The sequence below is a fragment of the Taeniopygia guttata genome, chromosome 7 (genome assembly GCF_048771995.1).
Source record: "Taeniopygia guttata chromosome 7, bTaeGut7.mat, whole genome shotgun sequence".
NCBI lineage: Eukaryota > Metazoa > Chordata > Aves > Passeriformes > Estrildidae > Taeniopygia > Taeniopygia guttata.
Genome location: NC_133032.1, coordinates 20,567,778 through 20,593,364, shown reverse-complemented (window position 1 = coordinate 20,593,364; position 25,587 = coordinate 20,567,778). Strand labels below are relative to the sequence as shown.

The following is a 25,587-nucleotide window of genomic DNA, read 5'->3' as shown; positions in this document are numbered from 1 at the left end:
AAATCTCTCCCTCACATGTATCTGACAGCATCCTACTAAAACTCTCCAGGAATGATAGCTGGGAACAGAGAGGAAGTTAATGAGGCCTCAGAGGAAGAAAAAGACCATTCAATCAATTAGCCAGAAACTGGAGACACTCCTCTGCAGATTGCTGGCTGCAGCAGGCAGGTTATATGTGGTGTTATGAAAAAAAAAAAAAAAAAAAACAAAAAAAAAAACGTTTCCAGTTCCAAATTTCATGCTCTTGCACCAGTGTAAATCCCAAACAGTCACTGCTGTCTGTTCACTGTTGTGCAGCAGAGAGATTTAGATTGTATTCCTCTTCTCAAGCATTAAAATGGTGTTTGACCGAAAACAAGGCCAGCAATCCCCAAAAGGCAATAACAATATATATTCCTCTCTTTTCTTTCCTTTTTCACTGGTTATACACCCAATTTAAAAGCGAATAGCTACATGTGCCAATCACATTACAATTCCTTACACTTTCTTGTATTCTATTTCCCAGTCAATCAGCTGTCATCTGTTTTGCCTTTACCCTCTAAACTCTTCAGGACATGGAATATCACTTTTCAGTTTGTACAGCATGGGGAAAAAATATATATATTTGATTATTGCTGTAATATAAACATGTATTTGTGATCACAGTGCTTGCATTTGCATAAAATGAAAATCATATATATTATTTCTTAAAGCTCCTGTTAAAGGCCCTGAGATGACTGCTAGCTGATGATAGAAGCAATTGCTTTTGGGGCAAGCTAGGCCATCATAAAGGCTTAGCATCTTCCACTGGAGCAGCTAGGTTTGTTGGAAACCAGACACCATTGCCAGATGGAGCACAGGTCTGTGTGTTTCTGTTCTGTTGCGCCTCATGAGTTCTGGGTCCCCCAGGATGAGGCAAGAGAGTTCCTATGATCTAGTTTGCAAGAGGAGTGACTGATGCATTCAGAAATCAAGTTTCTTTAGACATGTTTTTTTTCCATTAGAAAGGGACACAATGTGCCAACCAGAGAGCAGGGCAGGCAGCAGTCACTGAGTAGCATGGACAGTTTGTGCAAGGAGATCTTACACTGAGCAAGCCTGAGGAAATAGAAAACCATGCTGGCATAACTCTAAAAGAAACATTATATTCTCATAGAACTGATTATATGTGTAAATGTTAACCACCTCTCAACCATCTACAGGTGTTTCTAATGGGATAAAGCACAGTATGTTCTAATGGTGGGAGTGGGGGTGAGGAGCAGAAGGGGGTGTGAGGTGGGTCTAAAGCCTCCTTCTGCCCTTTGAAAAACACTCATTTGTCTTCTGGGTTGCATACCTGTGCTTGATCTAAACTCTGTTATTCCTCCTTGTTTTTCCCCCACTATTGTGATGTTGCAAATTTATTACAAGTCGAGCATCAGCGTCTTTCAGTGGAACTATTTCAGAGCAATGTTATGCTTGAATTCAGTGTGAGGGGATCACCTGTGGTTTCTGGGTTGTGCAGTGAGAGAAATCACTTACAGAGCTCTCTGTTGATATTTTTCTTTGGCTTCCCTTTGATGTTGACACATGCAGCCATATACATAAGTGATAAAGTGAAAAATAAGCTTTGGAAAAACCACAGCTCTGACAGCCAGATGTGTTCCAAGTGGTAAACAAGAGATATGTCAGAAAGGAAGTGAAATGTGTGGAAGGAAGAAAATGAGAACATTTATGTGTTTCTGTCCCAGCCCCTGCAACTTTGCAGGTTTGGTTTTATACTTTCTCCTCCATTCCTCTAAATGCTGAAATTTACGGAAGAAGGGAATGAGGAGCTGATAAAACATCTTCTGAAGTTATTACTGTCATTTGTACTACAATATGAGGACCTTGACCAAGACTTGGAGTCTCAGGCATTGTACAAAGAGCTTGCAGTCACAATTAGGAAGATACATAGAAAGTGCCAATGAAAGCTCAGGGGCTGTGCTGACAGCAAAGCTCACCTATCTGCTTCTCTGTGTCTGCCTTACACTGCTTCTGCCAAGTCTTTCTGATGACCTCTCAGTACAGGGGATCTTGGTCAGCAAGTCATTGAATTGTAGGGACAGCAGCTACCCAGAGGTACAGGGCATCTGCAGGAATAGATGAAGGAATAGGCATCAGTCATTATTCTTGCTGTACATGGATTTGCTTGCAATCTGTGCAAGAATAAATTGCAGACTAGTTTATCCTTTGCATGCAAACCAAGTTCCACAGTTTGAAGAGGGAATGTATGCCAAGGATGCTTCCCAATATCCTGGCAATCTTCTTGAGGAATAAAAAAATGTAAGTCAGTCTGAAGCTCCTGCACCCAAGTCAGACTCATCATCTTCACCTGCCTTCTTGATGTGTAATGTGGTGTATTCCCAATCTTTCCTGAAAAGCAGTGGGACAGATGACCTTCACTAGGGTCCTGCCAGGTGGCACAGACAAATTCTAACACAGATCTTTGACTTTCTGCTGCCTTCAATGTGCCATACTCTATTATCACAGTGTGCAACCATGCTGCTTTTCTACTTTACTCCCACAGCAGCAGACATTCCTTTTTTCATGGAAACCCTTTTGTCTGATAGCCAAAGGTTGTCTTCTTTGTCCATAGTGCTAGGGGACAATTTGACTTATGCAAAGCCTGTGAGAAATGGTCAACTGTAGGATCGTAGGAAAACTCATTGCAAAAAAATCCCAATCCCAAAGCTTTACAAGTGATGAAATTATTATCCCCTGTAGTTTCTGTGGAGCAGGGAGTCCCCCACAAGATGCACTTGTACCCATGGTGGGTGCAGTGGGTTGAGTTTACAAGCAGTGTGGAGAATGTCACAGTTGTGCTTTCAGTCCCCACAACTGCTGAGATTCATATGTGTGCCTAAGCACCATACCTCTGCTTCCCCCTTCACTCCCTTTTTCCATTTCTCATCTCTTCAAGCAAGGACTGGCACATCACTCCTGTGTGTGTCACATGTATATTCCATATATGTCACAACTCCAGAATCTAGTCTATACTAGTGCCAGCCCAAGTGCTTTCAAGACGATACGCTAGCAGAGGTGAAACACAGAGAGGCCAGGCAGGATGAGCCAGCTAGCTTCAGCTGGGAGAGGAGGGACATTTGAGTGCAAGCCAGCGTCACAGTGATGATGAGTCACCCAGGTATGCACAGTAACTACAGTTGTGGCCCTTCCAACAGCCACAACATCCTTTGCACTGTCTCTTGGTTTCCTGTTGCCAGCACAAAACCAGTTTCCTTTAGCAAGTAAAATCCTTTGTTTCTCTGTATTTTCCCACTGTCTTGGATCCTTTAGAATTTTACTGTGTCTTTGCAATCTATATGTGTATGAGATGCTAAACTTGGAGAGATTACAGCGTGAACTCAATCCTAAGGGATCTGAGAGTGCTACTCAGCTGCTAGTGCTCATGTCATTCAACAGAGGCAGCACTGAATTGATCAGTCCTTCAAATTTCACAGATTTTTTGGTTCTGATATTTTTATTCTGCTCTTCTGTAGTCAAAAGTGCTAAACATTAGTTAGTTTACCCAGACCACAACCCAGCATTTACATTAGGGAAGAAGACACTCCCCCACCAAGTTGCACATCTGTGCAACTTCCTCACACGACTAATGATACATCAACTGGATTCCTTTCCTCAGTAAACGGACACAAGAACTTGTGGTTCACAAGTTCTTTATTGATCAAGCATTCATTATGGCAGCTATGAAGAACAAGTGAGTTTAATTTTTATAAAGAGGTCTGTTTAGTGGGGAAGGTGAATGTCATATTTTGCACTTGGGGCGAGAAGGGTTAGTCAAGACCTTGGTTTTCCTGGGCTGTAGCTGGGACACCGGATGAGTGTAACATGCACTTTTGATGATTAGAATAGCTGTAGCAGAGCCACAAGGAACCCACTCTCTGATCTGCAGTCAAAAGGCATGGTTATTAGTGTTGTCGCTGGGCTTAGTGATAGAAGTCTTATGAATATATCTCAAGTCCAGGGCTAGAGCAAATTACAGCAAATTTGGAGGTGTAATAAAGTCTTACTTCTAAATACAGATAATCTGAATTTATAATTTTCTGATACTCCTTGTATCTCAGTGGCTGGTTAGTTGACCCAGACAAGTCAGCACACAGCCAAGTCAAACATTATTAACCTAGAGATAGCTTAGATGCAGTGAAATACTGTGTTTGATGTGCAATCCAAGACACTGGTTTGCATTTTTTAATTTTATAGTTACATTATATACATATATAATGGAGAGGAAAGACCAAAGCTTGCATGTGTATTTGTACAGTTGTTTACATGTCCATATGTGTAGTATCCCTCCATATCCAGTGTAGGAGATGCCTTTGCTTTAAATCTCTTTCTAAACTAGTGATTTCTGTACAATGTATGCAGCAAGCAGTGTTTAACTGTGTGCAGAGGTTCATTCTGTCACAGGCATAAACATGCAAGGACAGAAGAAACACAACTTCTACGTGGACACTAACACTTGTGTCATGAACCCAGGGCTTCCAGTTCCTGCTAGCATCCATCAATAGCAGACCAAACAAAATGTTATTCTGTAAACTGATTGCAAAGCAGATAGCTTTTCTTGTTGCAAATCTCTGTAGTTCAGCAGATTGAAGGATGGGGGAGGGAAAATCAAACTTCATGCCCTGGGAGCCAGGCTATCTTAGTGATTTATAAATGACCTCAGTGATTGAAGTCATTCTGGGCACTTAATATTGCTGAAGTCTCTCTGTCTCACTCTCTCTTGCACTCTCTCAGCATAATAAAGCTAAGGAAATCCAGGAGACTAAATTCAGTGATGCAGATTAGTGACAGGAAGGAAACTGGATATGCATGAATTAAACAAGACCATTTGCCTTTTTGGATCTGCAGATATTTTTCTCTCAGAAATGCAACCTCTTTTTTTTTTTGCAGGTGACACCCACACATCTCCTTCACTTACTGGCGATGATAAAAAAGGAGATAAACAACTGGAGCTTGTGCAGTTAGGCTTAATCTTTGTATGTCATCGTCACCAAGCAAAGCCACAGCAGTAGGAAAATAGAGCTGGTTTCTGCTGCTCGTGTCTAACTGACGTTTCTTCACCAGGTTGCTCATGTAACCTGTGGACTCTTTGAACTCCACTTTGTACCTGCAGTCTTTTTACAGCATGTGGGTACTGCTATGCTGTGACTGGACTGAGCTGCAGCCCATATATACTCTGCCTATACCCCGGTCCTCATTTTGCTTCTGCCTCATGGTTTGAAATCAGATTGCAGAACTACATGAATGCATAATAATTTATTTTTTTTAATTTTTAAAAGGGACAACAAAGGAGCACTGATTTTAAAAACCTCATACTGCAGGTAAAATGTAGGATTTGTAAGTAAGCAATAATTTAGTACAGAAAAAAGAAAAGGCAAAAATAAGGGTATCTTAAAATCTTTTTTTTTAATATGTATGGTTATTTTGATTTAAATGTCCTGAAATAATCACTTCATCCAAGAGCTGTTTTTACTGGAAGAAATCCACTACAGCTGCAGTTCAAACTACTGCATTTCTCTAGTTGCTGGAGGAAAGCTCTGGAGTCGCTTGACTTCACTTTTCCTGCAGACAGCCATTCATCCATCCTACCTTTCCAGACAGTTTGCTCGTCCATTGCCCTTTGAACATAATTTGTGCTTTCATCTCAAGAGTTTCTTGGGAGCTGACTGTGCACCCAAGTCCACACACAGGACCTAACCTGGCTTTCACCACCAGTGCAGCTTATGTCTCCATGATGCAGAGCAGCCAAACAGCAAAAAGTACTTCTTGAGGCAGGAAGGACTAGTGCGTCTGGCTCTCAGCGGCCACGGGATGCAGGTTCCCGGCTGCTGTCCCGCTGTGGCCGCAGGGCAGACACACGAGTGGCAGCCCCCGAGTCTGCCGAGACTGCTGCGGGTGGCGGTGATCGCTGCGGCGTGGGGAGCGCAGCAGAGCACAGAGCACGGGGAAACCGAGGCAGAGGAATAAGGGAAGGACGCTTGTCTGAGTCTACAAAGACTCAGTCTCAAGTGGGGCAGAGCAAGTGACAAATCTGCACTTTTAAAGGGTAGGGAGGAACACGGAGAGGACAATGCCCTTTGAGCAATAGGAGGGCATTAGGGGAGGGGTGCAGGGCAAGAGCTCCCCAACAGAAGCCAACACAGGGAGGGAGCAAACCTCACAATCCAATTCTGTTTCGAGGAAGGGATGAAAGACAGGGAACACTCCAGAACCAAAGGAGTGTGCTGTCTTTGACAGATAGGGGTAAGACAAGGGAACAAGGGAGGTATACAGGTGGATTGACATGTGGATTGACATACATTTTGGTGGGGAAAACTCTGGTAAACAACTCAGGACTGAACCATTAGGGAAGCAAAATGGGGTACACAGAGTGAACCATTACAAAGTTATAACAAGGAGTATTAAAACATAATTCAGAAGAACAAACTGTCAAGTAACAGACTACCACAGACTAGGGAGTTTTTAAGTTATTTCTAGTGTATGGCTAGGGAGAGGCAAAAATCTGAGCTGTGTAGTACATCCTGCAGCTGGTTTGTTCATTTCCATTCCCTGAGAGACTTTTCCAGAATGTCACTAAAGAGGTTTCAGAGTGATTTCTCCTTTAACCCCTTTTGCTTCTTCCATGCTTACTGGTGAACTTCTCCCTTACAGGGCTGGTCTTCAAAGTAGTGTCAACTGTGTGTGTCTGCAGGAGGGGGAGAGGTTATTCCCCTGCTGTCCAATTCTGTATCTTCATAGCCTTATACTTTTTTTGTTGTTAAGATAAAACATTGGCATTACCTCAAGAATCAGCTAATAAGAGAAAGAGCTACAGGGAGTGTATAATGCTCCCAAAGGCGTCATTCCACCCTGGTCTTCAGCCTCCGTCATTAAGTATCAGGAGCTGACGAGCTACGCAAACCGAGAAACAATTTCCTTTCTGCAGCCAGTTTTGATTTGTCTGGGGAAGACTGAGAAGCCCGGGAAGAAATGTGAGCAATCTACTTAATCATTTTCGTGAGGAAAAAAAAAAAAAATCAGCTCTCGTCTTGACCGCTGGTGTTTGAAGATTAAAGTAGCCCAAGGGCTGTCACAGGCAGCGAGCATAGCAGGAAAATTAGTTCGTTCTGACTCACGACAGAGTGATCTAGTTTAACGGGCACCGAGGAGGCTGTCGGGCAGTAATTTAGCTATTCTATAAGGTAGCCTGGTTGCTAGTTGTGCCCTGCTGCAGCCCTCCATGAGGGGCTTGAGCTGCTCTCGGACGCTGTCCCCGCTGAGCGCCCGCTCTGGTCCTACGCGGAGCTTTCCTGCAGCGCTGAGGCAGCGGGGCCGGCCCCGCTCCGCACGGGCTCGGCTCAGCGGGGGGAATGCAGCGTAGTTAAAGCGCCGCTCCGGTCACACGAGGGGGCAGAAGGGAGGCTTCCTTCTGGCATTTCCTGCCTTTGATTTCTTAATTTCGCAACCTGATCTCTTGTCTTTAAAGGTACTTTAGTATAAAATTTCTTAAGCTTCTTTATTTTAGAGGAAAAGGTTGTTATAAAAATTTTGTCTATTTGATCCTCCTACCAGATTGAAACCACTACGTTAATTTCCACAGAACTGTTACTAATTGCTTGCTTGCATCTCTGATTTTGCTGGTTAGGTAGTAATCTTTCCTATCTGAAACACTAGATTTGTTCCAACCCACGAGAACATTTCAACCAATCCAGAATAGTTCCCTTGAAGGAATAAAAAGACAATGAGGAAAAGGAATGGTGTAGCCACTTAATGATACAATGGCTATGAAAACTGTGGCATTTGAAAATTCGTAATCATTTCAGTGGTCAGATGAATGAAACTGAAGAGCTCTTGGTAAGTTTATGTGACCTAAAGTTATATTTAGCTTTTAATAAAACAACAACAGCAGCAGCAGCAGGAGGAGCGGCAGGAAGTAAGAACCAGTGCCTTGATTCTTGAAGATCTGATAAGAAAAAGAAAAAAGCAAGCAAACAAACAAAGCAAACAAACAAAAAAAAATCATGAATTTGAGATCATTCAACCTTTTGTTTCTTTGTAAATGCATTAATATGAAATTGGCAGCCTCCTAATACTTTGTCAGCCAAATTGGCCACATCATACTATCTTCATGCCCTTAAGGCTGGAATAGTAGCATACTGTAATGTGATGCTCTAACAAAAGCACCTAATTGGGAAGAACAGCCCATTTGCATCAAGATAGGCAGCTTGTTTCCCTCTCACAGCCACTTAAAGACACTGACTTTGGCTATAAATTGCTGCTTAGTGCTGTTTTCAGCCGTTCCCAGTCTTTACTGGACCTTACAAAGCGGATCCTGTTCTCATCACCCTAACCTGTTTTCTGGTTAGTATGAGTGACTAACAAAATTATGTCTTGGCATGTGATTCATCTTGCATAACGCATTTTCCAGTCACACAGCAAAAGCCTTGCTGAAAATGGAAAGAGTTGATCTTTAGCACTGAAGCCTTCGCCTGTGTGCTCTTAAAACTCAAGCTTTTTGTACCATGTTTTTATTAGTCAAACATACCACCAGTAGCCAAAGTTGCTTCTGCTGTCAGAGCATGTCTGCAGGCATAATGAACTGGCAATAACCAAGAGCCTACTATGCACAGGAAATGAAATGTACAGAAATTAAATGCACCATGGGAAGCATGTGGTGTGTAGGATCCCCACATGGCTGTTTGGCACAACTGAAAATCTGAAGATGATGGGAAAAATCAAAGGGATGAAAGACCCCCAAATCCTTCAAAGAGAAAACATGTACCTATCCAATCATGACATGGCATCAATCTCCTATGGCAACTCCCTACCCCAAGCTGAGGAGGAATGTGGCATACAAGACAGTCTTTGTCAAGCAGGTAACCAGTCAGGAAGGAGTACATGTGGAAGACTGCACAATGGTGTTAGAGATTAACAAATATGATGGATTCCGGAACTGCTGAGTCTGGAATAGCAACAAAAGGGAAAAGATGATGCGCAAGGAAGGAAGAGATGCTATTGTTTGGCAGAGATGCAGGGTTCACGTTCTTCTACAGAAGAAATAAGAGGCATTTTGGAAAAAATGTTATACAGGAGGATGATATTGGAATTTGGAATATTCAGACTTTGGCTTTAGTAAGCCTGACCACCCCAATGGGGAAGGTTCTAGACTGCAGAGATAGCACAAGCTACATCTTCGGCATTTGTCTTCTAGGGCTTTGGTTCCAGGAAGCAAAGAAGAGCCAGGCTGTGCTGTGTGTTGTGCTGTGCTGGAAACATGCAGAACAGGAATCTGCATGCAGGGGGCTGGAGCTGCACAACCCTTGGTTGACCCCTTGCAACATATGTTGATTGCTGTTCAGATGTGATGACTGTAGATCAGATGTTCATTTGACACTGAGATCCAAAAGTGGGGGAAAGGAGGATGAAAAATTAAATCAGTCTTTGGCAGGATTATATTTGCATTTGAGTTAAAACCTATGTGTAAGGCAGAAAACCCTACTGATTTACCTCTTCCCTCCATGAGGGACAGTTTCCAAGTTCAGAGCTGCAGCAGAGGGAGGTTTCTTTTTAGATCATCCCATAAACAGCATATAGACCCCAAAGGCAGGGCCAGGGAAAGACAGGACTGTCCTGGTATGTTATACATTGCCTAAAACCAGATGGAATAAATTAGGATTGCTGCTTGTCGAATATGCTGATCCACATATGCAGACCCCAGGCTTAACTGGCTTGCTTCTCTGCAAACACTTTATTTTAGTCCATTACAGTGGTGGATAAAAGGAATTTATTGGTATCCCATCTTCAACAGTCTGCAATTCATGTCCCTATAGAGCTTTAATATAACAGTGATGTCCATTTTAACACCATGCTGAGACTTCTCATGTCCTGATTCTCCTCATTTTTTCATTTTAGGATATTTCCCTGTATCCCCCTTCCTTTTTGGTTGGTTGAATGAATTAATACTTGTTGCAGATGTTCCAGGTCTTACTTTCCAGTATCATGTTCTGGGAGCTACCAGTATGGTTTAAATATGGAAAGTACAAAAGTGTTAGGGGAAGGAAAGCAAATTATACCATTATCTGCTTTAGAAAGCAATACTTTCCTCTGACTAGCCTCAGACCTAATACATTCATTCAAGATTTAATTTACTGTATCTATTTAATAATTTTAAAAAGAGATTGCAAAAAGTATAATAAAACTCTAGGGAATATAGATGCAATGAAATAGATTCATCTATACCTAAATATGTATCTATGCAGTTTACACAAAGAACATCTATTCTGTTTCGTGGGTTTGATACACATTTGCCATCTCACCTTGTGCTTGCACTGGAAGTTGTGGGTTTCCACAGCACATGTGATCATACATGTCATTGTCTTATTGTGTCATTGTGTCACACAGTGACAGCCTGGAAATTGGTGAGACAGTGCCATACCCTGACAGAGAGCTGTGCTCAGCCTGCTGCTCTCTGCTGGGAGTGGCTGGGTGCCCCAGCACAGGGTCATTCATATCTCCCCTCCAAGTAAGGAGGGAGGTGGCAAGGCATTAGCATCCCACTGTCAGTGCCAGCAAGGAGGGCCAGGCTGGCCATGCCGCAATGCCCGTGTGTCCTGCCTGGCTCCCTCCTCTCTGCTCTGTGCACAGACCTACCTCAGCTGCAGCACAAAGGTGCAGTGAGGGCTTTTCAGGAAAATAGAGTGAAAATTGTATGTGGAAAAATGTTAGCCTTTGAGTGTTTGTACATGTGGTGAGGGGAAAGGAGAAGAAATAAATAAGACTTTGTTTTGAAGTTCTTCAGTTCAGTCATAAGCTTTTGAATTTGCTGAACTGAACCAGTCCAAGGCTCTCAGGACCCGCCAGGTCTATGACTGGATTCTCATGCTGAAGGACAGCACTGCCTCTTGGGCCTTGTTTACCATTGCCATCAGGGCTCTGCTGTCCCTGGCTGGGGCGGGGGGCACCTCACTGCTGCTCAGAGGTGGCACAGCACCCTCCAGGAACATGGTTCATGGTGATATAAGACTCAGAGTTGAAGGTTTGGGGCCCAGTCAGCAAATTCAAATTTGGAACTTCCAATTTGGAAGTGCCAAAGTTGTTTTCTTGGCTTAAGACATCAAAGTAGATTGTTGTTATGCGTCCACATCTCTGTTTTTGTTCTGCCTCCTCAAAGAGAGAAAGAATATTCTTATCCCAGTTTGAAGGAAATTAAATGTTGTACAAGCCAAATTTTATTTCAAGGTGGGAATGTGGGTTTTTTCCTTTCTTTTAATTGTTTATTCAGTAGTCTTTATAAAATAAAAATTGTCTCCTCAGTATGAACAGGGATTTTATACCAAGGCAACCCCATTTACAATTTAGGTTGTCCTCTTATTGTAAATATACTAGATTGAAAGAATGGATCATGTTTTGCTAAAGGTTTTGTCCTGCTCTGGAGTGGAACAACTCTGAAAAATATCTTTAGAGAGAAAAGTAACTTCCAGAAAACACAAAGTTCCGCAAAGTGTCCAGAACAGATCCTGCATATGCCTGAGGACTTGCATATCCAATTTACAATGCTGAGAATGAAGAATCCTCTCACACCCCAACAACCAGACACTTAGGGGAAAAAAATTTAAGTGGTCTTTAGTTGCTCATAAGTCAACCCAGATTTTTGAAAGAACTCTGGTATAACCTAGGTGCCAGAAGATGTGCATGAATTTTCAGGAGGACTCAGGAGAATACATTCTGAATCCTCAAATTCAAAAATAAAAGTAAAAATCTTCTCAAAAATATGACCTCTCTGCTTCTAATGCTTCATATATGACTTTGCATTCCCTTGATGCAGAGGCAAACAAAAAAGAAATGGGGTTGTTAGTGTGAAGAGATCTTTCTTCTCCACTTGTTTTTGTCTTCAGGTTGCTTGCTTTTTTCTGTCTGTGGAGTTGCTGGGTCATGACTGCAGATGGCCTTATGAACATTTACGAAGTGTCCAGCCTAAGGACTTACATGTTGAAGGTTTACTAGTTTTCTATTAGCTTGATTTGTCCTGGCAGATCATTTGCTCCATAGTGTAATAGCTTGGATGCCTTCTAACTGACCTTTTACTCTTTCTTTTAAGCATGTGTTTTGAACTTCAAACTGTGTCTTTGTCTTACAGAGAAAAAAAGATTATTTTTTACACTTTGCCAGGTTTAACAGCAACAATCAGAGGATTACACATACAGGGAAGGAAAGTAAGGGTTAAATCTAAGGTAGTAGTTATTGGAAAATATCAGATGTTCTGCTTCTTCCAGCAGCTGAGCAAAACCACAAGTGTTAGGAAGAAACCAGCTCTGAGATCTGATGCCATCTTTCCATCTTATCCACCGACAACCCTCAAGACAAGCTGGACCTGGACCTCATTTTCAGCCATCATGGAGAAAAATTCTTTTCTTACTTCCCTCCTTACACCGCCCCCCCCCCCATCCCTCCCCTTTTTGGGTTGTTGGTCTGGATTTTCTTTTAATAGATCAAAGTTTAGTTAATACTTGCTATGGTGTAGGTGTCTGTAATCAATGGCAACAAACATGATGAGAAAATGAGAGGCTGTCCTTCCATGCCCCAGAGCAAGTGTCTGCCCAGAAGCACACGAGGCTGCTGGTGGGATCAGGGCTGCCAGGACCGATAGGCGGTGTAGTCTCGTGTTGGTGCATAGGATGGGTAACCCTTGTTCTTCTGGTACGGTGGGTGCCGGGGAGTCATGTTCATGTAGTCGCTCTGACGGTACATGTACTTTTTGGATTTCTGCTGTGGGAGAAGACAACTGTGAAAACTCTCATTTTAACTGCTGACAGTTCTGGCCCTAGGTCCCTGTTCAGGGAAGCAGGCAAATTTGTAAGGCAGCTTCAGGTTTAAACACATTTACAGAAGAATTAGAACACATGTTCTCATCAAATAATCTATGGAATTTGCCCAACCTGAAAGTAAATCTCCAGCTTATCTGGTGAGAGATTAACAATGTTAGTTCTTCAGGTATAGGAATGCTATGCACTAAGATACAAACTGATACCTCTCACCATCATCTTGCCTCTCTCCTCTGTAGAATGATTCAGCAGAAACAACAGAGTTTGAGCTGTGAAGGCTGTCCTCATTTATTAGAAGGTAAAGAGAAATTAGCTTAACTCAAACAGAGTAAGAGCATGAAAAATCAGCCCAGACTATGGTTTTCTTACTATTTACAGCAGTAAGACACAATGAATATGTTGTTCTGAACCTTCCTTCAAGGAATGAAAGAATCAGAGCGATGTTAGTCTTTTATGTCTCCTAATCTGGGCCTCAAAAATCTCATTTCCACTGTTGGATTCCTACTTATAATGCCCCTGTGAGACAAGTGAAGAATCGGCTCTTTTAGAAATAAGAGTAGCAGAAGATAGGTGAAATAATTTGCCTAAAATCATAGAGGAAATATGTGGCTACATTTCAGCCTCTGACTGCTGCAGGCTGTGCAAAAGGTTGGTGTTTTTTTACATAGCTTAAGGCTTTATTGATCAGGGGTAAGTAAAGTGCTTCCATGCTTTTTTTCTTAATACTGATCATACCCTCTTATGTAATCTCCTTTTACTGAAATGTCATTCGCATGTACAGAAATAGTTGCATGTGTTGCAGTATACATGCATATGATACTGTGGAATTGGAGGAGGTTTGCATTAGAAAATCTGATGGCTGAATTATGTTGTATGTGCAGAGTGTGGCAGTTACTATGAAATATTTTAAGCTTTTTGATTTCAATGTTATACATGTGCAAAGCGTTGAATGTAAGTTACATACCGCTTAAGCCATGTAATGCAGTCAATGCATGTAAAGCATTAGATACAAAGCTTTATCTCTGTGTTTATCTCCTAGGTAGTTTTGCATAGGAGAAAGACATTTTGCTAGCATGATCCTGTTACAGGATGAAAGACTCTTACTTTTGCAATGGAAAGTAGTTTTCCTTCAGGGAAGGCAGAACTGTATAAAAATAGACAAATTTTTTAGCTGCTTTCAGGAACTGATCAGGCTTGCCATGTCTGTGGAGTACCACAATTAGGACCTTTTTTTTTCAATTCACAATGTCTTCTAGGCAGCTGTATTTACAGTCAACAACACTCTAAATATATCTACAGTCAGAATACATATTATTTGAAGAATACTACCAGCCATAATATTAGCAGGTAAAAAAATGATGCAGCAAACAGCACACATGGCAATGCAGCCTTGTCACCCTTGCTGGGGGCAGACCTGTTAGTGGCAAAGTGTGAAGCCATTAGGTAGCAAATGAATATAGCACAGAGAAAATGGTTCAGATTGTAAATGGTGGATTTGAACCTATAGCATCTCCTCTGTGGTACAGCCGCAGCAGCACAGCACTGTAACACCAGCAGCTGCTCGAGTAATCCTCTCAGCTCTCCTCAGTCAGCCTCTACAACAGGGCATAAAGAAGAACCACTTAACTGGGCTTTTCGCTTTCCTGGGGCAGTGCCCCCTTTGATTGTTTTCCATTAGAAATAGCCACAGATTGAGAAAGTGTCCTTTTGTGAAACACTTAGCAGATCTTAAGCTTCAGCTAGCAGTGACAGTGGCTTTCTGTATACATGCAACATTTAACCTAGCAGGGACTCTGAACCCTTTATACAGGCTACCTCATAATTGTTGTGTTGAAAGTTGCTATTTAACAACGAAAACAGAGAGGAAAGTCAGAGTGCAATTAATTGATTTCCCTATGTTCAGGAGTAATGGAGTCACATGGAGTAAGTAGTGTAAATTGGCTCTGGAGATCACAGTCCTAAGACTTGTCAAGGAAAATGTTCTTCTGCTGCCCCAGTATCATGCCAGGAGGAGAACTGGATCTGACTTGGGCCAGTCAAGAGAAATTAGAAAGCAAAAATTATGAACCATAAGGCTGTCTCAGCTTTCTTACTGTTGATGTAAGGTGCTCCTATTCCCTTGTAGTCAAGCTGCCAGAAATAGTGGTTGCTCAAGGGAATTGCTGGATAGCCATAAGACACTGTGGCCAACACTGTGGCGTTACTATCTGCTGTAGGACCCTACTGCAGAGGGCTGACTGACCACCTAGAGAGCATCTGGTATTTCAGCTCTTTTGGGGTACACCATGGGTGTGCATACATAGCTGGGATGAAGAAACACTGTCATCCTGTACTGAAGGGGTATCAGTGAGTTAGTGGTAAACATGGCAAGTATGGGCCTGAGAAATGAACTACTAGAGCATACAGAGCAAAGGAAAATACAAGTTTCTTACCCAATAGTTAATAGAAACTGCAGTTATTAGCGTACTGTAGAGTGCAAGAATTCCAGTCACTGTTGCCAGAATCCACAAAGGAATTGCAGACTGAGGCTCTTGTATTTGGGTGGGTGTCTCTTCAAGGAAAGATCAAAGAAAACTTTAAGTACATGAAATTAAAAACATCAATCTTTGCTTATTTATTCCTTGTTCCAATGTGTCATTTTTATTAATCATTATTTTAAGATCTCTTCTTCAGGAAGTCCAGGGCAATAATGCAGTTTTACCAGGCAATCCAACTTTTTTTTTTTTTTAAGGAAACAAACTGCCTCCAGTCATTATGTAGGGAGTGTGTTTGAGGATATTGGCCTACCGAGGTTTCTCAGCTTACCTTTCACATGAATGACGGTCCCGTTGCTCTTCTCATTGTAGACGTACGGGGGTGGATACATGACCTCAATTTTGCAGAAGTAGATGTCAGTTTGGTTGGTATTCATGTTCCAGAGATTGAAGATGACTTTGTCTTTATCATAACTCCCCTGGCAGTTGAATCCTTTGTTTGAATTGCTGCTAATTTTGGTTGTGTTCCATGAAATAACGCAAACTTCAACTGAACTGTCCGTTCCTTTCTGTAGCGAAGCTCGAAATTCCTTCCCTGTCCCATTGTATGTGTAGTTGCAAACTAGAGTTGCAGTTTGGTTAGCTACAATGAGCAAAGGATGCTGAGCCACTAAAATCTTGTTTTCTGGAAGGGAGGGGAGAAAGTGAGAAGAGCACTTGTTTATAAAATATAGTATGAGACTTCAGAACCCCACATCCTCCCATGCAACTCTTCTCCATATCTCCTCTCCCCTATGAGGGACACTCCCTACCAGGGAGTACAAAACCACCCAGCTGCAGAAGCAGTTTCTCACAGGAGCTATTGTTGCAGCAATCCACCTGTATGAAAATAATTACACAGTCTCTAGGGGAGACTATGAGATCAAGAGTGTTTTTCTTCAGAGTCAGAACACCAGTGGAGGCAGTGGCCTGTGATTAAGATTTAACATCAGAGCTCAGAAGCCAAGTCTGCATCTGTGTTCATGTGTGTATATCTAAGGCCATCTAAGTGTATCCTTTACTTAGCCAGCAGTTTCCCAGGAAACATTATGGAGTGAAAATACTATGAATTGACACTGGAGTCAGATAAGATAATGTTATTTATACATTTTCTTTTTAATTCAAGGACTCCTGAGGAATTTGCTGAACCATTTCAAGGGTTTGGACCTTGGGCAATGAACATTAAAAGCATGAACTGCTATCATTTTAATGCAAAATAAGTAATTTCTCTAGCCAGCAGCTGTAGTAGATTCTTAATCTCTCAAAGGACTCAGGAACTGACTACTCTGACACTGCATTGGCACTTAGCACTTGAATAGCCTGAAAAAAAGCATGTCACATGAATGTATAATTGAATTTTAATTGACCGAACTGATACATAAACAGGAAATATTTTCTGACAAGTAGACCTCTGTGCTATCATCTGCCAAACAATGAAACATAGCAAGGGCTATGCAGAAAGACAACTTCTTCCAAGAAAAGTCATCCTGTACAAATGAAGCCCTTCTTTTCAAATGATGACCCCTAAGTAAGAGGAAAGGAGTTGTGGCTCTTAAACTAGAGACTTGTCAAAGCTTCTATATGACTGCTTAAGTCTTTATGTAAGCTCATTTGAGGTTGGATAGTTTTTTGCAGATCCCTGAGAATCACTGTGGCTGTTAGAATGACAAGTGTACCTCTTGTCCTCAAAATGTGGTGCAGATTCTTTCTACTTAATCCATGTGGTGAGACTTCAAAAAGGCTACTAAGAGAAACGATGAGGCCAGAACCAGAATGCCCAGAAAATTAGTGTTTAAAACTGTTTTTAACAGTATTTAGGACCAAATTATGCTTGCTGTATTCATGCCTGCACAAAAAGATGAAGTATCCCAGCCTCTTGAGTAGAATACTCCTTTGGGATGAATGTGGTCTTGGGAATAAAGTCAACACAAGAGATACATGAGATGGCAAGGACTAGTGGTAGGATGTGAGCAGTAGAAACAACCTTTGGCTAGCAGGTTCTCCAGTTACCTGCAGAACTTTTGAAACTGCTGAAGTTGTTAATTCTCTCATTGAAAGTCTCATTTCCCAGCCCTTGCTTCAAATGAGAGGAGGATATGTGAGACAGGGAATGCTCTACTGACTATCTTTAGCAAAGAAAGATTGTAGCCTATCCCCTTTGCATCCCTTTGCTCAACATTGTTAGTGAGGGGGTGGAGGAGAGCTGGTAACAGCTCTGAGATTCCATGTTCCAGGCAACCAAAACACTATGAAACTTTGGAGGGAGGATAACATTTCCAGGCTTTCCAGCAGAAAGAGAAAAAGATCTTCAAATCCTAAGACAGGGAGGCTAAGTAAGAACAGAGAAGGCAAGTCTTTACTCAAGGTGGTGCCTGTGGTGACATTTCATCAAAATGAAGACATTTCAGCAAAACAATTCAGTTTCCTTGAATCAGCATTTTCCGACAAAAGCTCTCACTTAGGCTTATAAGGTATTCTAGTAAGGGGTGAGGTTTGGATTCCACTGCTTAGACAATGTATTTGATCATAATTTTGTTGGCCAGAAAATTGATCTTTGGCCTAGGTGGTGATTTGCAAGTTTGCAGGAGAATTGCTCCACCTTTAGCACTGCAGAATTCTACACATCTCACTTGAGATAGAGTTATTCTACAGGTTTGCTGTATTTGTGCACTACTACAACCCTGATTATCACAGGGACTGAATACACCTTCAGGGGAGACCTTTTCTGTCTTAGAGTTGAGAACCAAAATAGGGTCCCAGAAAGACAGAACCATAACACTTCAAAAAGTGCTTGTGTGTTTTCATTGCAAGTACTTACAGAAAACTAATGGATATTTATTGCTCAGCCTGATCATATTTCTCTGCAGCCAGAGGAAAGTCAGAGAACACTGAAAATCTCATTCCTCATCATGTCTTCAGATGTTATTTGCAGACTCTTCTGCAGACCCCAATGACTTAACCCCCCTCTCTTTTGCTGTCATCAGCTAACCTGTATTTCTGATGTTTAGACCTGTGCTTCATGCCTTGAACTCAACTGTTTAACTACAGCTCTGAACTATTTATGTCCCTGCCATGACACAGTGCTAATTGGCAACCAGTCTCTTTTGATACACCCACCTAAAATAATAAATTCCTTCAGCTTATTTTCACCTCTTGTATTTATAATCCAATCTGCCTTGTCTTGTAGGCTAGGCTTGGTAACCCAGGTCCGTGCTGCTGGTGCTGGAATGGACACTGGCTGAGCAGTGGGAAAAGCTCATTTGTGGGTCATTAAATGAAGACAGCTCCTATATGATTGAAGCTAAGCACCCAAATCCACTTTCACAAAGTGGCTCTGGTAGTTCAAAGCTAAATTAAAGGAGATATTTTTGTTTTCATTTGTAGGAAGAACTCATTAGCACCACATGAATTGGTTGGGCTGCGAGGCAAACTTACCCCACTGGCATGTTGAACAAGCCCTGCTGTCATCCTCCTCCTCTGGACTTGGAGGTTTTTTGAATTGAAGAAAGTCAGTCATACTAAAATGTGTGTTAGTTTCATGGGGATGACAGAGTAATGCCTAACATCCCTCACTTCCCAGCTGATCTGAATAAGATTTGACTACATTCTTAGTAGGATCTAGCCCATTATGAGCAAACATGTGCTGAGGTTGCTTTTGCCTTCACAGAGATAGTTTTTACCTAATAAGTGCCACTTTGGGTTTCTTAAATGGTGAAACTCTGAAACATTTAGTAGGTGTTTCCATTCCCTTAAGTAGGGTTATTATTGCCACTTCAGAGCTGTGTTCAGTTATGGTGTGTAGTAATAAATATCTATATCTTGGCCTTACCCAGCCAGGAAAATATCAGTTATGAAAAATCATTGTTTACAGTTTCAAAAAGCAGTGACTTTTAAAATGTAAAATAATTTCATTCAATGTGCACAGGCTGCAAGCCTTCTCAGGATCTTAGGATTTATATGCAATGGTGTTTAAGATCTCTGAATACTTGTTAAGCTTTTTATGGATTATTTGTAGTGTTGGACATTTCTTGTAAATACATGTGAGGGGGTTTTGGATTATGAAACAAAATGGCATCCATCTATAATATCTGTAAAATACTGACTCTCTGATCATCGAACCCAATGCAAACAAAACTTCATTGAAGGTTTTTATTTTTTCTATTTGCCAAGAAAGTGAAATAGAGTTGACAAAGTATGGAAAATAACTATTTTGAGGTGTTACTTTTTTTTTTTTTTTTTCACCAGAACTCTTCATGAATCATCAGCAGCTATTGGAAAAAATATTCTGCTAAAATATTTAGTATTCTTCTTCCTTTTTTATGCCAGCTGACTTCAAGAAGCTATTTTCCAGAGCAAGGTATCTAAAATAAGTTGACATTTCTATAAGCACAGGAAAGAAATGGCCCACCTAACTCCTTGGAGGGATAGGGAAAAACCTAACTGAAAAACTGAAAGGAATTTTTTAAGCCACAGGCAGAAAGGCACACAAGTATGTTATAAACAAAGCTCTTTTGTTTTTGCTGCTGCTAGTTTGTTGTTCAATTATGTTTACTCATCTTTCCCAGGTATAAGGGTCCTTCTCTTTTACTTTGGTTTGAGGCCACCCAGCTGTGTGTCTGATGAGCAGCTGGGGGGATCCTCTCCTTCTGGCTCTTACAGACCTGCTTTCTGCTCAACTTTCCTGCTTTGCTGTGAGTACTGCAGGAGTACTGCAGAAAACCCAGGTGACACTCTTGATTTAGTCAAACCCAGTGTGAGCACAGGGGTTTTTCTTGGCAGTTTGTGATTTGTTTTTTTAAAACAAGAATTAGTTGATGTCATCCTACTCTCGGCTAACCTTGCCTCATCCATCTTTTGCATTCTGGTAATCTTGATAGGTTAGAAGTTGATTTTAACCCCCAGAGACCATAAGCCAGAGGTTATGTGGATAGTAAAAAGATGAGGTCAGTGGCTGTACACTGCAGTGGGAACCTCCTTATATTACTTATTTCACAAACTACCAGACACTCAATATAGCTGCCTCGCTGGCAGTTCACAGCAAGGTAATTTTTTAGCCAACAAAAGGGTGGAGGAGAAACTTTGTAAACGCTAGCGTTTCTGCAAAAGGGGAATGACTGAACTAGTATTTCAAGTCCCTTTCTATGATTTAAATTCAACCTGCAGCAGCCACTGGTATAGTCTAACAACAGGATTCTGTGGATTTTCCCAAACCAAAATACCTGAGGCTTATAATGCACTTCATGGCTTGAGGAAGTCCTGCGGGGTTTTGACCTGCCTTAATGTTTTCCATGTACTAAGGAGCAATCATCTTGAAAATGAAGAGTGAAGAAAATAGATGGGGAAAGGATGAGAGCCCTGAGAAGCAAATGACCTCATGTGCTTCTCTTTACAAAGTTGAACGATCTTGGTGAGTGTGTTGGAGAAATACAAGGTCTGCATGCAAAGCGGGTGTATACGTGTCTGTAAGCCATGGCATAGCACCTGTGTCTGAGAACCACACACTGTAATTTACTTTGTTGCAATTCAAAAGCACTGCTTAAAAGCTGTTCACACCTCATGGAAATGTGTTCAGAACTGTTAACCTACTGCTGATATTTATCCCCTCCTGGAATTAGTGTCTCCTTTGACAATCTAGGGGCCTGCTGTGGAAATAATTATGATACTGCAAACACAAAATTATAAACATGGGAAAGGACAAGGAAGAAAAAACCCTATGATTTCTTTAAAAAATGTATATCACAATTCATGCAAACTACAATGCCTTCACTGAGGAAAAGAACTACGGAAAAATAATGTAGAAATAAGAAAACAATAGATTCAATTACATCTCTCATGCTAGAAAAAGTGACTTTTTAAGATGTACTGGAAACCAGATTTTTACTTCTATCTGTAACTTCCCTGGAAAATACAAAATGCTGATATTTGGAGAGGACACAATAACAGCATTTCACAGCCAGAAGTCTGAAAAATTGTCTGTCTCAAGATTATCCTAGCAAAAGCCAGCATCCCTCACCTTCCTTTGCATTTTAATGTACCCATTGGAAAGACGTGTTAGATCTGAACATAGGAACACTGCATCAGCAAGCCAACACCAAGACAAATACCCTCAGCCACAACAACTGAAGAGTCAGGAAGATTCACTAAGACTCAGGATTTCAAAATCACAAAAATATTTTTTTTCTGAAGATCTTCAGAAAGAAACCAGATGTCTAGAAAGTATCATTAACCACTAAACAATGCAAAAATCAGAAATTTGGCAAGTCCCATCCTTCCATCTTTAAGCTCAATACACAACTCTGCTTTTGAGCATTTACTTGCTAATCCTGTGAGGATGTTGTTGCACTCAACGCCGGAGCCCATGACACCAAGCCAGGCCATGGGGGAACCCAAAGCTTTAGTAGTAGATCTGGGGATGTGGAGAGTCTGCCCCTAGACAGGTGCTGGCACCACATCTGCTCAGACCCGCTGGCCCCAAGAAAAGGAGCTTGTGAGCAGAACGTGTAAAGCGCAGTGGGTAGGTGAAATAAGCACCCCTCTACCTCTGCATGCAATTTCCAAATGGATCTAGAGAGAAGTGAAATTAAAAGAAAGCTGTTGGGTCTCATCTTGGAGGGATACTTTTGGCAGGAGAAAAATTGGCCTCTTGGTTATATCAGGTTGATCCATTTGCAGCATGCTGCCTCTCCCCTTTGCTAGACCCTCAAAGTGATAAAAAACTAGGGGGAAAGGATTGAAAGGTGGGGGGTTTTTGTTACCTGTTACATCAGCAGTGGGGATGAAGAAGAGCACCACGAGGATCCCCAGGAGCATGGTGGTAATGGTGGGCCCACTGCCTTGTCTCCACCCCCTGCAGGCACTGCCACGACTCCAAGGGCCCCACAGCACCAGCCTTCCTTCCCTGTGAGGCCAGGTTGCACCCTCTGGTGCTTAGACAATTTCTCTCCTCCTTGCTCTGCAGCACGTGATACACTGCCAAGTAAAACTACTGTAACGGCAATGCTTGAACAGGAAGTTAAAATGTTTGATGATTTTAGTCTTAGGCAGAGGCAACTCCAAGTTTCCTCTGCAAAGCTCAATAATGCTTGAAAGGTGCTGGAAGCCTTTGTTTCAAGATAGGGACTGTCAGCCCTGTATTGCAAAGAGTGGTTCTGTCTGGGGCTCTGCAAAGCTGCTCCTGTCAGGGAGGAATGGGCTTCCCCAAGCATTCAGTGCTCTTTATTTACCAAGAGTACATACACATGTATACTGGTTCCATCATGATGGGAGATGCAAACACCAGTTTCTAAGTTCCTGGTGGCCAGACCTGGCCCCTTAGGAAGTTGTGTGCTCAGGAACCTTTACCTTTCCTCACTCCTAGGAGCAGAACTCTTCCTCTCTTGGCCTGTCATGTTGCTTCTGCCTGTTTTGCTAGCCCCTGGGAACACTGCCATATTTGGGCAGTTGTTTCTTCATTGTCATTTCTCTGCATCTGCTTGTTGCCTTGAATGCAGAACCAATAGTGCAGGAAATAGTAATTTTGAATACCTTCACATTTTGAAAAATATCCCAATTTATGATGAGTGCAACTGTAATCCAAATAACATCTAGAGTAAAGGCAGCATGCATCAAGCACATTGCTCAGTCAGTGCTTTCATGGAGGCGGCCTTATGTAAAGTTTTTTCTTCAGCTCATCAGGTAAATGCTCTCTCTTCCTTTGCTTTGCAAGCTCAATGTCACCTCCTCTCTTGCAAGAGCAGGTTGTGAGAGCCAGGTGATGGCATTTATAACTCTGAGGAGCTCTGGTTATTAATTGTTTATTTTGGTCCACCAAAGTAGAAATATTTAACTGTATCAATACTTGTCCCTATCTTTGATTTATTTGAGAGAAAAGGGAAGGCATTTAGCAGGAAGTCTTTCAAGAAAATTGGACAGTTATAGAAAGAGGTGAAGGACCATGTGCTATTCTTTCATATCCCTTAGTATCTGTTGCCTTTAGACCATGTTTTATCAGAAATTACAAATGCAATTTATGAACCATTTTAGCTGGTATATTTATCTGCAGACTATACAGTCTATACAATAATCTTTTGTTTCATAATCACTGTCAGTTGCCTTCAGTACTCAAAATTTTGAAATTTCCTCAAAATAATTAAAAAGCACTAAAGAAAAAAAAATTAAGATTCTCTATTTCTTAGCCCACTTTTGTGGTATCTATATAAATTTCCTGACACATTTTTTTTTAGTCATATGAGTGTACCTACAGTTACCAATGAAATAGTCTCATCTTAACTTGTAGTGTGAATCCCTCAAAAAAGTTACAAAATTCAGTACTTTTTTGCTGAATCTCTTTTCCCAGAGATGAAAACCCTGGTTTTCATCTGGTTGCTCTGGTAACATCTTCTGGCTCTGGTAACTCAACTTACACAGTCTGCATCTTGGCTGTCAGATCCTTTTTGTATTTGGGATATGGACTAGAAATGCACAAGGAGTGCATATTACCCTCATCACAGAATTAGCAGAATATATTGCAGGGAGAGAGATACTGCCAGTAATTTCCCTGGCATACATTGGCAAAGGGGCATCATTCAGGTGGAAACCAGATTATGGAAACAGTTGTGCAGGAAGAGCTCCTGCTCTAAGAACACCATTAACAAAAACCTGAGGGAACAGAGTGCACTCTCTAGGTGAGGTCCCATTCATTCCTTTCCATCCCTTAGTGCTCCTCATGTGCCTCTCCCATTGTGAGGACAGAGCATGGCACTGATTGCAAACAGGGACTGACTGATGGAATGGAGGAGAGGACAGAGGGGCCATTGGGCAATTATCCACTGTGGCTCTAGAGACCAAGTTGTGATGGATTATTTCTCTCTGTGTTGATGAATAGGGGTACCAGTATTGCCCTTTTCAGAGATTCTTCTTTTTAGTTGTGATTTTAGTTTTGCCTAATCATTTCTTCTTTTATCTCTGGAGCACAGAAGGGTGCTTTTCTTCCCCCTAATAGCTTTTGACTCATCTGCACTTCTTGGTTTTCTAGGATTTTAAAAGCCTTGTGTTGCAAAGCGTATGGCTCCTTTCCTTCTCAAAATTGCATATTTTCCTCTAATTTAAGCAGTTAGTTTCCAATCACTTAGATACTTGGCTTTGCCACTTCATGTGTGATCTTTTTCTTTTGCCAAAATTATCCTGAGGACAGGGGAAGAAGATATTTTAGCTTCCAGCAAACCATCTTGTACTTACGACAAACCCCATAAAAGTTTATCTAGGAAAAAAGAATTTGTGAAAATCTCTGTCAGTATGCCCTCACTTTTAAATTTTTATTATTCTCCCACCTCTCAAAGTATCTCTCCTTCTATATCCTGAGCATTACCCAAGGGTGTTCTGCAGTAACATTAATTAAGGCAGTATTGACTTCTATTCTTACCCCATTTTCCATTCATATTTCAGTCTGTTGAGTCTGTCTGTACACTGGCAGACAGGATCTGCTTGCAGTCACAGCAATGGAAATCCAGACTACCGCTGTAATTTCAGTAGAACTAGAGCTTTGAGAGCACTGAAAGAGCTAAATATGCCATTTGGCCATGTTTGGGAAAAAAATGTTTCCATCCCATCACAAAATGGCTGAAATTGCAGTCCAAGAGAAGACACTTAAAGGTTTGTAAATAGTTTTCCAGGCTACACAAGAATCTAGAGTATGGGTTTGGACTTTTTACTCATCACTGTATGTAAATAAAATAACAGTCTAGGTGTTTGAGCATAGTTTTTCATGCCTACTCTTAAAAAAAACAGGCACTGGTATGATCTATGACCTGAATTTCAGAGAAATCTAACAGGATCCAGTATGATTTCTGAAGGAAAATATTATTCTAAAAGGTTTCTGAAGGCTGTTTCTGGATAACTTTAAGATTACCAAGAAATCCTAAGCAGGCTGCCAGTTTGCCTTTACGTTAAAGAATAAGGAGGTAATGACCCGCATATCCTCAGCGAAGAGTTCAGCTGTTAAAGTCAAGAAAGACATTCCAGATTTGTTATGATTAAACAAGTGGATAGTTTAGAAGGTAATTTTAAAATAAATGAAGCCTTCCTTCAGTCACTGGAAGTTGTATAGTGCCATAATTGCTCCCACCACATACTCTTGTTCTCAAGCAAATAAAAATGTATATGCACACTAGAAAAATAATTGCATCAATATACTATCATTCACTTATTTCTGACGAGTCCAGTCTGATGGGAGACAGTAGGTGTCTAAAATTCCCTTTTAACTACTATGGACAATT

At 41.4% G+C, this 25,587-nt stretch overlaps 1 protein-coding gene across 1 annotated transcript; it reads right to left on the bottom strand.

The window, feature by feature from the left end:
- Nucleotides 1-12,437: 12,437 nt before the first annotated feature.
- On the bottom strand, nucleotides 12,438-23,117 carry CD28 (CD28 molecule). The gene is made up of 4 exons (XM_002187839.7): nucleotides 22,090-23,117; nucleotides 15,627-15,980; nucleotides 15,254-15,372; nucleotides 12,438-12,765 (listed from the first exon to the last, which is right to left on the bottom strand). The coding sequence occupies exons 1-4, from the start codon at nucleotides 22,142-22,144 to the stop codon at nucleotides 12,625-12,627; spliced, it is 669 nt and encodes a 222-aa protein (XP_002187875.1). The 5' UTR covers nucleotides 22,145-23,117; the 3' UTR covers nucleotides 12,438-12,624.
- Nucleotides 23,118-25,587: the final 2,470 nt, after the last annotated feature.